This window comes from Chiloscyllium plagiosum, unplaced genomic scaffold (assembly GCF_037043375.1).
Source record: "Chiloscyllium plagiosum isolate Xiang-an unplaced genomic scaffold, Cpla_swu_hap1 HiC_scaffold_3, whole genome shotgun sequence".
In the NCBI taxonomy this organism is placed as follows: Eukaryota; Metazoa; Chordata; class Chondrichthyes; order Orectolobiformes; family Hemiscylliidae; genus Chiloscyllium; species Chiloscyllium plagiosum.
This window is the reverse complement of record NW_028270141.1, coordinates 136,757,073-136,770,821: the sequence shown is the minus strand read 5'-3', so window position 1 is coordinate 136,770,821 and position 13,749 is coordinate 136,757,073. Positions and strand designations below refer to the sequence as shown.

The 13,749-nt window shown below is 43.1% G+C and overlaps 1 protein-coding gene across 2 annotated transcripts in view; it reads right to left on the bottom strand.

Annotated features, from left to right (window-relative positions):
- Window positions 1-13,749, bottom strand: part of anapc1 (anaphase promoting complex subunit 1) — a 214,837-nt gene that overhangs the window by 78,429 nt on the left and 122,659 nt on the right. For both annotated transcript variants that reach the window (XM_087983726.1, XM_087983718.1), the window contains exons 31-34: window positions 12,555-12,689; window positions 11,403-11,485; window positions 9,086-9,164; window positions 1,209-1,283 (exon numbers count right to left, since the gene is read on the bottom strand). In XM_087983726.1, coding sequence (XP_087839852.1) covers window positions 1,209-1,283; window positions 9,086-9,164; window positions 11,403-11,485; window positions 12,555-12,689 — 372 coding nt within the window. The remainder of the gene's footprint in view (window positions 1-1,208; window positions 1,284-9,085; window positions 9,165-11,402; window positions 11,486-12,554; window positions 12,690-13,749) is intronic.

The window sequence follows — 13,749 nt, the reverse complement described above, 5'->3', positions numbered from 1 at the left end:
ATTGCCAAATCTACTTTGTCTCTGAGTCTTGCTCCCTGCCTCATTCAACTTCCTAAGCCCCAGTGGGGACAGCAATCAAGACTTCCAGATTTTGCATTTCGCTACCTTTGCTAACTGGTTACTTGCCCCCACTAGGATCAACACAACGGTTATACGATAAGCGCCGCAGAACCGCAATCAGACATTGAACAGCCAGTAAACTCCCCAGGCAAACCCATTAATGTGTGTACAAACATGCCACCCAACTGCCCAAGGGCAGTCATTTCAAACCTCAGCAACACCCACTGAAAGCTGTGTGACAGTGGAAGAAAAGCTTTTCGTTGGAAGTACGTATTTGCAACATCACTGTTTGACGGTTGCCACAATGCAACACTGAACAGTGTAACTCCCTGGCTGGTGTAAAACCCAGTGCAAATAGGTTCTATCTTTCCACATTTCTAGGGCTTACAAACCTGCAGTCGCATCTGACACACCAGCATGCTCAAATGGAAAAGTAGTGGGTGCCATTTCACTAATATATTGAAACCATATAATGTCTTTTAAAGAAAAGTTATTTCCCATGTTAAGAAACAACCTGCTGAAAATGTGTTGCTGGAAAAGCGCAGCAGGTCAGGCAGCATCCAGGGAACAGGAGAATCGACGTTTCGGGCATAAGCCCTTCTTCTCCTGTTCCCTGGATGCTGCCTGACTTGCTGCGTTTTTCCAGCAACACATTTTCAGCTCTGATCTCCAGCATCTGCAGACCTCATTTTCTCCTCTAAGAAATAACCTGGACTGACAGCAGCTTGTGTTACATCAGCAGACTGGCTAATATATTTCATCAAAGGTCAAAAGTAACCATAAACTCATTTTTCTCCTCATACCTTTGTTATTAGTCCAGATATTACTGACAAGAAAGGAAAGTAATGTGACTCAGTCCTGAGCTCTGAAGGTGCTTAGCAGGTGACAAAAGTGCGACACACCAATTTACCCTGCCCTCCACATCAGTGCTACATCCTTGCATTGGCTTCTCATATGGGGTCAGACATCCCAAAAAGGCTTTAATTTCCCCATCGGCATTTCATAGCAATAGCTTCAGATTTGGTTTTGCAGCATCGTTTTTGAAGAAGCCTTTGCTGGCTGCACGTGATGAAAGAAGGAACTGAAGTCCTGAAAAAAGCGCAGAGTAAGGGAAAAAGGAAGACAGCTGAATGGGTAAAAGTACTTACAGGCGGTATGTTGCTATTAATCCATGTTGGGTTGGGTTTTATTTCATCCCACATAATCAATCCCCTTGCCAGAGTCTGAGGAAAGAATCAGAAACATAACACACATAAGTAAACAGAAGGACATTTCTGTGCAATGTACCGGTACCCAATACACTCGACACTAATTATTTGTTGGCAGAAGTAGCTTTGCACAAGTTTCTTTCCATCTCCTAAAGGCCTTGAAATGGACCCGCTTGACTAAAGTTTTGGTCACTTGTCTTAAGAGTTTCTATATGGAGTTTGGTCTGGCAACATGTGTACAATGCCTTCTGTCACTTCACCATGTTGACGTGGTAATGGATATGATTACACGGGCAACCTGGTAGACGTAGTAAGTATATAGACTTTAGTAATCGGCCATGCAGCATCTTATCAAAGCATGTCTTGAGAAGATTAAGGAGAAGGAATTAGGAAAGATAGCAAACTTTGTTAAAAATAAATAGGAAAGTAAAAAATAAGAGAAACTTTATTTCCTCCCCCCGCCAAAGTGGCTGAATCTAGATAGTGTCGTTTTACAGAGTTCACTTATGGGACACTTTTGCTCTCTACAGATCTCAGTTATTTGGATATAGGCCTAGAGGAAGTGGTGTGAAAATCTGCAGCTCATATCAAAATAGGAGGTGTGGTTAATTCTTTAGAACATCAAAGGAGGCTGCAAAAAAAACTGCTAAGATTGAGGGGATCAGGGAGACCTGGAGGTACATTATAGACAGCATCACTGTTGGATGAGTTTGGAGAAAAAAACTGGTTGCGTTCAGGTTCTTTCCTTCAGAGGCAGGTGAAATTAAAAGCAAGAGGTCAGTAAGAGTTCACTTAAAACCTAAAGATCCCAGCTTCCCAGGGCATGTAATAATTGACTTCTGGATTAGTGGTGCTGGAAGAGCACAGCAGTTCAGGCAGCATCCAAGGAGCAGCGAAATCGACGTTTCGGGCAAAAGCCCTTCATCAGGAATAAAGGCAGAGAGCCTGAAGCGTGGAGAGATAAGCTAGAGGAGGGTGGGGGTGGGGAGAAAGTAGCATAGAGTACAATAGGTGAGTGGGGGAGGGATGAAGGTGATAGGTCAGGGAAGAGAGGGTGGAGTGGATAGGTGGAAAAGGAGATAGGCAGGTAGGACAAGTCCGGACAAGTCATGAGGACAGTGCTGAGCTGGAAGTTTGGAACTAGGTTGAGGTGGGGGAAAGGGAAATGAGGAAACTGTTGAAGTCCACATTCATGCCCTGGGATTGAAGTGTTCCGAGGCGGAAGATGAGGCGTTCTTCCTCCAGGCGTCTGGTGGTGAGGGAGCGGCGGTGAAGGAGGCCCAGGACCTCCATGTCCTCGGCAGAGTGGGAGGGGGAGTTGAAATGTTGGGCCACGGGGTGGTGTGGTTGATTGGTGCGGGTGTCCCGGAGATGTTCCCTAAAGCACTCAGCTAGGAGGCGCCCAGTCTCCCCAATGTAGAGGAGACCGCATCGGGAGCAACGGATACAATAAATGATATTAGTGGATGTGCAGGTAAACCTTTGATGGATGTGGAAGGCTCCTTTAGGGCCTTGGATAGAAGTGAGGGAGCAGGTTTTACAGTTCCTGCCGTAGCAGGGGAAGGTGCCAGGATGGGAGGATGGGTTGTAGGGAGGCGTGGACCTGACCAGGTAGTCAAGGAGGGAACGGTCTTTGCAGAAGGTGGAAAGGGGTGGGGAGGGAAATATATCCCTGGTGGTGGGGTCTTTTTGGAGGTGGCGGAAACGTCGGCAGATGATTTGGTTTATGCGAAGGTTGGTAGGGTGGAAGGTAAGCACCAGGGGCGTTCTGTCCTTGTTACGGTTGGAGGGGTGCGGTCTGAGGGCAGAGGTGCGGGATGTGGACGAGATGCATCGGAGGGCATCTTTAACCACGTGGGAAGGGAAATTGCGGTCTCTAAAGAAGGAGGCCATCTGGTGTGTTCTGTGGTGGAACTGGTCCTCCTGGGAGCAGATACGGCGGAGGAATTGGGAATGCGGGATGGCATTTTTGCAAGAGATAGGGTGGGAAGAGGTGTAATCCAGGTGGGAGTCGGTGGGTTTGTAAAAAATGTCAGTGTCAAGTCGGTCGTCATTAATGGAGATGGAGGTGTCCAGGAAGGGGAGGGAGGTGTCAGAGATGGTCCAGGTAAATTTAAGGTCAGGGTGGAATGCGTTGGTGAAGTTGATGAATTGCTCAACCTCCTCACGGGAGCACGAGGTGGCGCCAATGCAGTCATCAATGTAACGGAGGATGAGGTGGGGAGTGGTGCCGGTGTAATTACGGAAGATCAACTGTTCTACATAGCCAACAAAGAGACAGGCATAGCTGGGGCCCATATGTGTGCCCATGGCTACCCCTTTGGTCTGGAGGAAGTGGGAGGATTCGAAGGAGAAATTGTTAAGGGTGAGGACCAGTTCGGCCAAACGAATGAGAGTGTCGGTGGAAGGTGACTGTTGGGGACATCGGGAGAGGAAAAAACGGAGGGCTTGGAGGCCCTGGTCATGGCTGATGGAGGTGTAGAGGGATTGGATATCCATGGTGAAGATGAGGCATTGAGGCCGGGGAAACGGAAGTCGTGGAGGAGGTGGAGGGCGTGGGTGGTGTCTCGAACGTATGTGGGGAGTTCCTGGACTAGGGGAGATAGGACAGTGTCGAAGTAGGTAGCGATGAGTTCAGTGGGGTAGGAGCATGCTGAGACAATGGGTCGGCCAGGGTGGTCAGGCTTGTGGATCTTCGGAAGGAGGTAGAACTGGGCAGTGCGGGGTTCCCGGACTATGAGGTTGGATGCTGTGGGTGGGAGATCTCCTGTATGGTCTGGGAGATGATGGTTTGGTGATGGGGGGGTGGGGTCATGGTCGAGGGGGCAGTAGGAAGAGGTGTCCTCGAGTTGGCGTTTGGCTTCAGCGGTGTAGAGGTCAGTGCGCCAGAACTACCACTGCGCCCCCTTTATCCGCTGGCTTGATGGTGAGGTTGGGATTGCAGCAGAGGGATTGGAGGGCAGCGCGTTGTGAGGGTGAGGGGTTGGAGTGGGGGATGGGGGTAGACAGGTTGGGGTGGTTAATGTCCCGGTGGCAGTTGGAAATGGAGAGGTCAAGGGCAGGTAATAGGCCAGCACAGGGTGTCCAGGTGGATGCAGTGTGTTGGAGGTGGGCGAAGGGGTCCTCGGAAGGTGGGCGGGAATCCTGATTGTGAAAGTAAGCTCGGAGGCGGAGGCGACGGAAGAAGTATTCGACGTCACGGCGTGTATTAAATTCATTGATGCGTGGACGGAGGGGGATGAAGGTAAGAGCTTTATCCTCATTTCCCCTCCCCCCACCCTGTCTCAGTCAAATCCATCAAATTCAGCACCGCCTTCCTAACCTGAGATCATCTTCCCGACCTCTCCGCCCCCACCCCAGTCTGACCTATCACCCTCACCTTGACCTCTTTCCACCTATCACATTTCCGACGCCCCTCTCCCAAGTCCCTCCTCCCTACCTTTTATCTTAGCCTGCTGGACAAACTTTCCCCATTCCTGAAGAAGGGCTTATGCCCGAAACGTCGATTCTCCTGTTCCCTGGATGCTGCCTGACCTGCTGCGCTTTTCCAGCAACACATTTCCAGCTCTGATCTCCAGCATCTGCAGACCTCACTTTCTCCTTAGAACACAACTACTACGTTATAAGAGAACTACCCAGAAGGAGAGCATTTATTTGGAAGCACTAGCTTTCAGAGCACTGCTCCTTCACCTGGTAGCTGTGGAGTAGGATAATAGGACAATTTATAACAAAAGATTAGTGTCATGACTAATGCTTCCAAATAAACTTGATGTTGCGTGTTTTTAGCTCTGTCCACCCCAGTCCAACACCAGCTTCTTCCAACATATAAGGAGTGTAAAATTGTATATTACTCCACCGGTTGTTTTTGTCCACACTGGGAGGATTCACAACACGTACCTGTCGTTTACTACAGTCCACAAACTCTGTCACTGCTGTTGGCTCCATTGTGTTGGACCCTTCACATGTACTGCTTCTAATTTTAACAGAAACAGGCCATTCGACCAATCAAGTCTTCTCTGCCATTCAATCATGGCTGTTATGTCTCTCAAACCCATTCTCCTGATCTCTCTCCATAACACTTCGAGTCACAGAGTTGTTAAGCAGGGAAACAGACCCTTTGGACCAACTTGTCCATGCCAACCACATAACTTAGGTTGATCTAGTTCCATTTGCCAGTATTTGGTCCATATCCCTCTAAACTCTTCCATTTCACAAACCCATCCAAATACCTTTTAAATGCTGTAAATGTACTAGCCTCCCTCGCTTTCTCTGGCAGCTTGTTCCATACATGCACCACCCTCTGTGTGAACAAGTTGCCCCTCAGGTTCTTTTTAAAACTTTCCCCTCTCACCTTAAATCTATGCCATCTATTTTGGTCACTTCTACGTTGGGAAAGAGAGCTTGGCTATTCACCCTATCAATACCCTTCATAATTTTATAAACCTCATAAGGTCACCCCATAGTCTCTGACACTCCAGGGAAAAAGTCCAATCTATTCAATTTCTCCCTGTCTCTCGAACCCTCCAGCCCCAGCAACATCCTTGTAAGTCTTTTCTGAACCCTTTCTAGTTTAACAACATCCTTGCTATAGCAGAGACACCAGATTTGAATGCAGTATTCTGAAAGTGGCCTCATCAATGTCCTGTACAGCGACAACCTGACATTTCAACACTGATATTCAATGCATTGATCAATAAAGGGAATCATACCAAAGGCCTTTTTCATTATCCCATCTACGTAAAACTCCACTTTCAAAGAACTAGGAACCTGCTTGCCAAGGTCTCTTTGTTCAGCAACACTCCCAGGACCTTACCATTAAGTGTATAAGTCCTGGCCTGATTTGTCTTACCAAAATGTGAGGTGTTGCATTTATCTAAATTAAATTCCATCTGTCACTCCTTGGTCCATCTGATCAAGATCCTGTTGTACTCTGAGGTAACCTTCACTGTCCACTACACCACCAATGTTGGTGTCATCGGCAAACTTACTAATTATATCCAAATCATTTATACAAACGATGAAAAGCAGTGGACCCAGCATTGATTCTTGTGGCACACCACTGGTCAGAGGCCTTCAGTCTGAAAAGCAATCCTCTGCACCACCCTCTATCTCCTACATACAGGCCAATTTTGAATCCAATTGACTAGCTCTTCCTGGATTCCATGTACTCTAACCTTACTAACCAGTCTACCATGCAGAACCTGGTGAAATACCTTGTTGAAATCCAGATAGACAATGACTATCACTCTGCCTTCATCAATTTTCTTTGTCACTTCTTCAAATAAACTCAATTATATTCGCTGGATTTCTCACCTACAAAGCTGTGTTGACTATCCTAATCAGTCCTTGCCTTTCCAAATGTAAATCCTGCCCCTCAGAATCCCAACAACTTCCCCACCACTGATGTCAAGCTATAGTCTATAGTCCCTTGACATTTCCTTACAACTTCTCTTAAATAATGGCATTACATTAGCCAATCTCCAGACTTTCAGCACCTCACCTGTGACTATCCATGACACAAATATCTTAGCAATCTCTTCCCGAGCTTCCCAAAAAACTCTGAGATACAATTGTTACAATGCCCTCACTGATCCAGAACCTATCTGTTTTAAGTTCACTCAATGAATTGTGAAGGTGGATACAATTAAAATATTTGAAAGGCATCTGGATGGGTATATGAATAAGAAGGATTTAGAAGGATATGGGCCAAATGCTGGCAAATGGGACCATATCAGTTTGGGAAGTCTGGTTGGCACAGGCAAGTTGGACTGAAGGGTCTGTTTCCAAGCTGTATGAATCTATGACTCTATGTCTTGATCTCCATAGCCTTCAGTAGTAATGAGCTCCACTGATTCGCCACCCTCTGGCTGAAGACATTGCTCCTCATCTCTTCACTGTGAGGCTGTGCTCTTAGGTCTTAACTTCTCCTACCAGTAGAAACATCTTCTCCACATTCACACTATCCAGGCCTCTCAGTATTCTGATTTAATCTTCCATCCTTCTAAAATCCATCAAGTACAGACCTAGAGTCCTCAAGAGCTCCTCCTATGACAAACTCCTGGATTCATTCTTGTCAACCACCACTGGACCCTCTCCAAGGCCAGTACATATTTCCTTAGATATTGGGCCCAAAATTGCTCTCAATATTCCAAATGCAGTCCATGTTCACTTAGACCTCTCTCGTTTCCTTTTAAGATATTATAAAAAGTCTTTATCGTCTATTTTCATGTTACTTGCTAATGTGTATAGTTTATTTTCCTCTCATCTTTTGTTGGCATTTAAATCTTTCCTAATCCTCTGTCTTACCACTAATCTTTGCCCACAGTATGTTTTCTTTCTTTTAATTTGATATTATCCTTAATTTCTTTGGTTAACTCGGATCTGTTTATCCCCATCCTCGACTCCTCCTTCCTCACTGGGATATAACTTCACTGCAAGCCACGAACTATTTTTTTGTATACCTGCCTTTGCTCAACTGTCTATTTTGCTAAACTCCTTTCCCAATCCACTTCGGCCACCTTTGCCGTATGTTATTATCCTTATTCAAGCTTTGCTACCGAACCACGTTCCTCCCTCTCAAATGTAATGCTAAATTCTGCTATGTTATGGTCACAGTTCCCAAATGGTCTTTTACTTTGGGACTGTTTACTAAAGCTACTTCATTACGCATCACCCGATTTGAAATTCCTGGTTGACTCCATAACATGTGGCTTTAGGAAACTGACCCAAAATCACTCAAAGAATGATTTTATGAATTACATTTTATGAATGTTGTTCATTCATAAAACCCTTTGTTAATTTGATTTTACTAAATTACATGAAGATTGACATCATGGTGATCATACTGCCTTTTTGACAAGCTTTTATTATCTACTGATTTATTCTCTGTCCTACAAAACAGCTACTGTTACGTGTCCTATAGAATACTTCCGCAGTTGTTTATTTCTTCTTGTTACCCTTACCTTCCTTCATATAGGATCCTGTATCATTTGATTCTTGATCATTTCTTGCGATCATATTTATTCCATTGGGTACCAAGAAGGCTACCCTACCAACCTTCCCTTCCTGCCTAACCTTTCAAAAAGTTAAGTGCCTCTGAACATTTAGTCCCCAGTCTTGATCTCCTTGTAGCCTATAGTTGGAGATTGCCAAAAATCTCCAACTATAATTAAAAATTAAAGCAACGAGATTCCACATGTCGAATATGTAATTTCAACAGCCAGAGATGTTCTTTAGCAGTAATGAATAAATATCACATCATTAATATTGTGCTTAGATTATAATATGCAAGACCTCAAATTTTAAAGGGTGTTTAGTTGGCATTAACCACACAACATAGGAACTCAGTTGGCTGGTTTGTGATGCAGAGTGATGCCAACAATGCAGGTTCAACTCCCACCCCAGTTGAGGTTACCATGAAGGTCCACCTTCTCAACCTTTCCCCTTGCCTGAGGCGTGGTGACCCTCGGTTAAACTCACCATCAGTTGTCTCTCTCTCTGTGTGCGTGTGTGAAGAAAGAACAGCTCTATTGTCCCCGGGACTAAAATTACTTTGCCTTTTCCTTTCTAATCCACACAGGCAAATTCTTTTTGACAAGTGCGTTAGCACTAATTTTCTCTTGTAATACCTTAAGCTATCTTTTAAAAAAATTGGTTGCTATTTCCACAATCCTTTATCTGTACACAATGCTCCCCCAAGTTTTGCATATCTATGCTAAGTGCTTTGGTCACATACAATCTTTAAAGTCTAACAAATGAAAAGTCTGCTCGATTAATGTTTAAAGAGAGATTTCACATGCTTCTATCTTATTACTTACCCGCATTAAAAGAAATTCTGGCTTCACAAAGTCCAACAAGTACTGGGTGTCCGGGGCTCGCAGCCAGTCTGCGATTGACCTAAGCAACATAAAAACAGGGTTAGTCCTACCACATCCAGGCATCACTTTCTCTCACAATGACAAACATTCCTACAAAGATAATCTCTCCAGGAGCATGAACTACAGAGCATTTTATGAAGCACCGAGAAGGAATGAGAGAAAGAAAACTCAGGTGGAACTGGAAAAGAACCAAAAGGACAATCCAAAGTCTGTCCATCCGTTTGAACTGAACAGAAAGCCCACCTACAAACTCACACAGATAATAAGACATGAGTGCTTCATGGAATAATACAGCTGAACAACATATAGACAACCATATAGGCAACAGTGCCACATGACTGTGTAAACTAAGCTGCAGACAATCAGGAAAACTGGGAAATGCAGCATCCTCTGAAGCAACCCACTAACCCGCCCTTCACCACCTCAATTTTGTTGAGGTCTTGAATAAAAAGGTCCTCACCACAGTCTTTATTACTGCCAGGCAAGTTTTCATTGATGCAATCAAGACTGTCAATTTTCTTTTAAAAAACACTGGAAATTTCATCTCAGGCACTGAAAAGCTCAAGTTGATTTTGTAAGGAAATGGTTAATAGTTAACTTTAAGTTTTTGTCTCTTGGTTTCTGTTAAAAGGACCATTTTAATTAAAATGGCACAAGTCAACATGGCTCTGTGAAAGGGAGATCGCGATGGACAAATTTTCTGGTGCTCTTTGAGAACAGAACAAGCACTGTTGACAGAGAAAGGTCATGTGTTACAAATTTGATTGAATTTTGAGAGGAGGTGACCAAGTGTGTAAATGACGCTAGTGCAATGGATGCAGTTTATATGGATTTCACTATAACCTTTAACAAGGTTCTACATGGGAGGCTGATTAAGGAGGTAAAAGCACATGGGAACCAGGTTAAGCTGACACTACAGTTGCTTCCTTCCTCCAAGTCATTAATATATATTGTAGGCAGTTTTGATTCCAGTACTGATTCCTCTGGAATGCTACTGGTTACAGGTTGTCATTTTCGAAACTGAATTCCAGCTAATTTGGACCACCTATTACATTGAAGAATGCAAATTCTCAAGTCACCAGAATGGAAGAACATTGTTAGAAAAGACATTACAGAATTCAAATTATTCCCATCGAACTTGAAACCCAATGAACTCTCTGGTAAAGCATTTTACTGGCAGTATCACAAATGTATGTATAATTATCATATCTGTGTTACTGTCTACAATGGTAATCATTTAATTTTTAATTTCAATAAAAGCCAACAGATATTTTTGAACTCTGTAATCTTGCGAAATAGCTCATAAACACATCAGATTCTCATCTTGAGAATAAACCTCCGGTAAGTTTATGTGCACTGATTCTTCCTGCTTTCAGCAGCCCAAGCAGACAAAGGTTGGACCATCAAAATTATATCATTCTGGAATTACTTGTTACAATGTTGATAGTTGTCGAGAAACATTATTAAATCTTGAATAAAAATGTGGGAAAATCAATAGTTGCTTGGGAGCAATCAAGAGAGGAGTTTTAGTTTTGCTGACAAAAGATACACTTTAATCAATGATTTGTAATACTTCCAAATCTACAGGTGACACAAAACCAGGTGGAACTGAGTGTCTTATGGAGCATGGAACGATGCTTCCAGAGGAGCTGCTTGGAGAAGCTAGGGGAGTAGGTTAAAAAAACATTTATTTGATGGAGTACAATGCAGGAAAATGTGAAATTAGCCATGTTGCAAGGAAAGACAGAACAGAGAGTATTTCTTAAATAGTGAGAGGTGGGAAATGTTAAACTTCAAAGGGGCTCAAGTGCCCTTGTTCATGAGTAACTTTAATTTATAATGAAGGTAGAGCAATCAATTATAGAGTCATACTGCACAGAAACAGATCCTTCTGTTCAATTCGTCCACGGTGACCAGACATCCCAATCTAACCTAGTCCCATTTGTCAGCATTTGGTCCATATCCCTCTAAACCCTTCCTATTCATGCATCCATCCAGATACCTTTTAAATGTTGTAATTCTACTTGCAACGTCCTTGAAAATCTGTTTGTGCTGATTTGAATACAGTAGTAGAGGCTTCTTACTGCCATTATGTAGAAGCTTGATGACACCTGCTGTATTGTGTCCCTACTAAAGGAACAATATACTTACCATAGAGGGCAAGTCTCCTTTGGAAATAATTGAAATTATGCAATCATCATGTACATCTCAGTCGCACCTTTGCTTAGCTGAGGAGATTAACACTATTTTGCCATACCTGTTGTTTGTTTTCAAATAAAGTAAGGCTAAGGCCAGTGTGGCGCCAGGACACGTAACATCGACATTCACAGTGTCCCCTTCCTGTCAAAGAGAAGATTTACAATTAGCCTCAACAGAATTATTAAAACAAACCAATCTTAAACAAGTTTTCTTCTCTCATGCTGAACTTTGAAAATTGATGAGCAGAGCGAGTTGAGGATTAGACTACACGAATCTTTTAAAGAGAGAAGACTAGTAGTAAAATATACAAAATACTGGATCTGTACATTTTTGTAAAACATAACAGTATGAGCAAACAAACGAGATAAGAAAATACTAAACCTGTACAAACCATTGATGTTTTTGCACTGGACCCAATTTTGAGCTGAGCTGTTTTGTTGGGCAGAAATTACCCATAAAAGTAACCTGAATAGTTCAATGATTAAATGGTCGTTTGAGAAAATGGGGCTCATTCCATTCTAACAAATGGAGTTAAGAGAAAATCTGACCATAACGTTCAAAACTGCACAGGATTTTGACAGGATAAATTGGGGAAATACTTGCCAACAGATTGGGAAGTAGAAAGGCATAAACTTAAGATTACTACCAAGAGAACAAAGGGAGGTTTAGCAGGAAGTTACTATTAGTATTACAGACCCGGGATGGTCTCCTGAAAAACTGGCAAAATAATAGAATTCATAACATAGGAGCAGAAGTAGGCCATTCAGCCCCTTGACTCTTCTGCCATTCCAAGAGAACATGGGTGATCCATGGCCTTTGGCCCATATCCCTTAGTATCTTTGCTTACCAAAAAGAAAACCAACAACTGATTTTGCATCAACTGTATTTAACTTCAAACCATCAAGAAAATACCCTGATTTATCTTTTCAACAGGAATTTAAAAAGAGAAGTGGATAACAATTTCAATGAGCGAAAATAAAATGTTGGGAAAGGTCAGGAAATAAATGAGTCAAAGTAGTTGACTCTCTTTCAGAGAGCTGGTAGGAGTGTAGAGGGTTTAGAAGTCACCCTTCCTGCTCTAAGGTTCTACACAGTTTAATCATGAATTTGACATAGGATGTCTGAAAGGCATTATGTAAAACTTCACTTTGAGCTGGTAACATTAATTTTGCACATGACAGCAACTGAATAGTGGAAAGAAAATACAGACCTTTATTTGATAACTGGGCGATTTGTGCTTTTCTCGGTGAATTCCAGGTTGGGTGCGCCTGTGGCCTCCCACCATGTACTGGTACAGCTGATCTGGAACATTCAGGTCAGACATACCTATCAGGTTACTCCCGTGCTGCAGGGTAATTCAGAAAGGCAACAGAATGAAATGATATCACCAAAAACAAAGAGACACAAATATCACTTAATAAAAGCCGAAAGCACTGCAGATTCTGGAAATCTGAAACTAAAACAGGAATTGAACTCTGATTTCTCTTCACAGATGCTGCCAGAGCTGATGAGCTTCTCCAGCAATTTCTGTTTTTGTTACAAATACCACTTAGAGTCATAGAGATGTACAGCACGGAAACAGACCCTTCAGTCTAACCCGTCCATGCTGACCAGATATCCCAACCTAATCTAGCCCCATTTTGCCAGCATTTGACCCATATCCCTCTGAACCCTTCCTATTCATACACCCATCCAGATGCCTTTTAAATGTTGCAATTGTACCAGTCTCCACACATCCTCTGGCAGAACCTTTCCTGAAGAAGGGCTTATGCCCGAAACGTCGATTCTCCTGTTCCCTGGATGCTGCCTGACCTGCTGCGCTGTTCCAGCAACACATTTTCAACCCAGGCATCATATGTCATACTTCACCATCTTTGTCTATACTAAGAATATAAATGGTCTGCTGGATTAAATGGAAGTTATGGTTGTATATTCATTGTCTATCCTAATATTCAATCACATGCTTTGCCAGATATTTATCCAGCTCTGAGAAGGAATCCTCACAAACAGCAGCTCCCTTCAGAATCTGCTCCACATCTCAATTACTCCACTGACAGAAAAAAATTCTCTGTTTATTAACCCAGCTACAATCTGGCCAAACTTGAAAATGCACTTTCCAGCTTCATCCCAAGTCACACACATGCTTTCCATGTACACCTCGATAATTCAGAGTCGAGTTCCTTTAACTTTGGTGCAACAAAATTCCGTTCAGCTCTGCAAGTCTTTCTCTCAAACTTCAAGCATCAAGTGCAATCATTATTCTTGATGCTTTTTGAACGCTCTCCAGTGAATGCATTTTGAAGACAGAACACAATCTTAGTAATGATCTCCGGTAAGATCATTAGACAAAGGGTCAATTGACTCGAAATGTTAACTGTTTTTCTCTCTACAAATGTGTTTCTCAC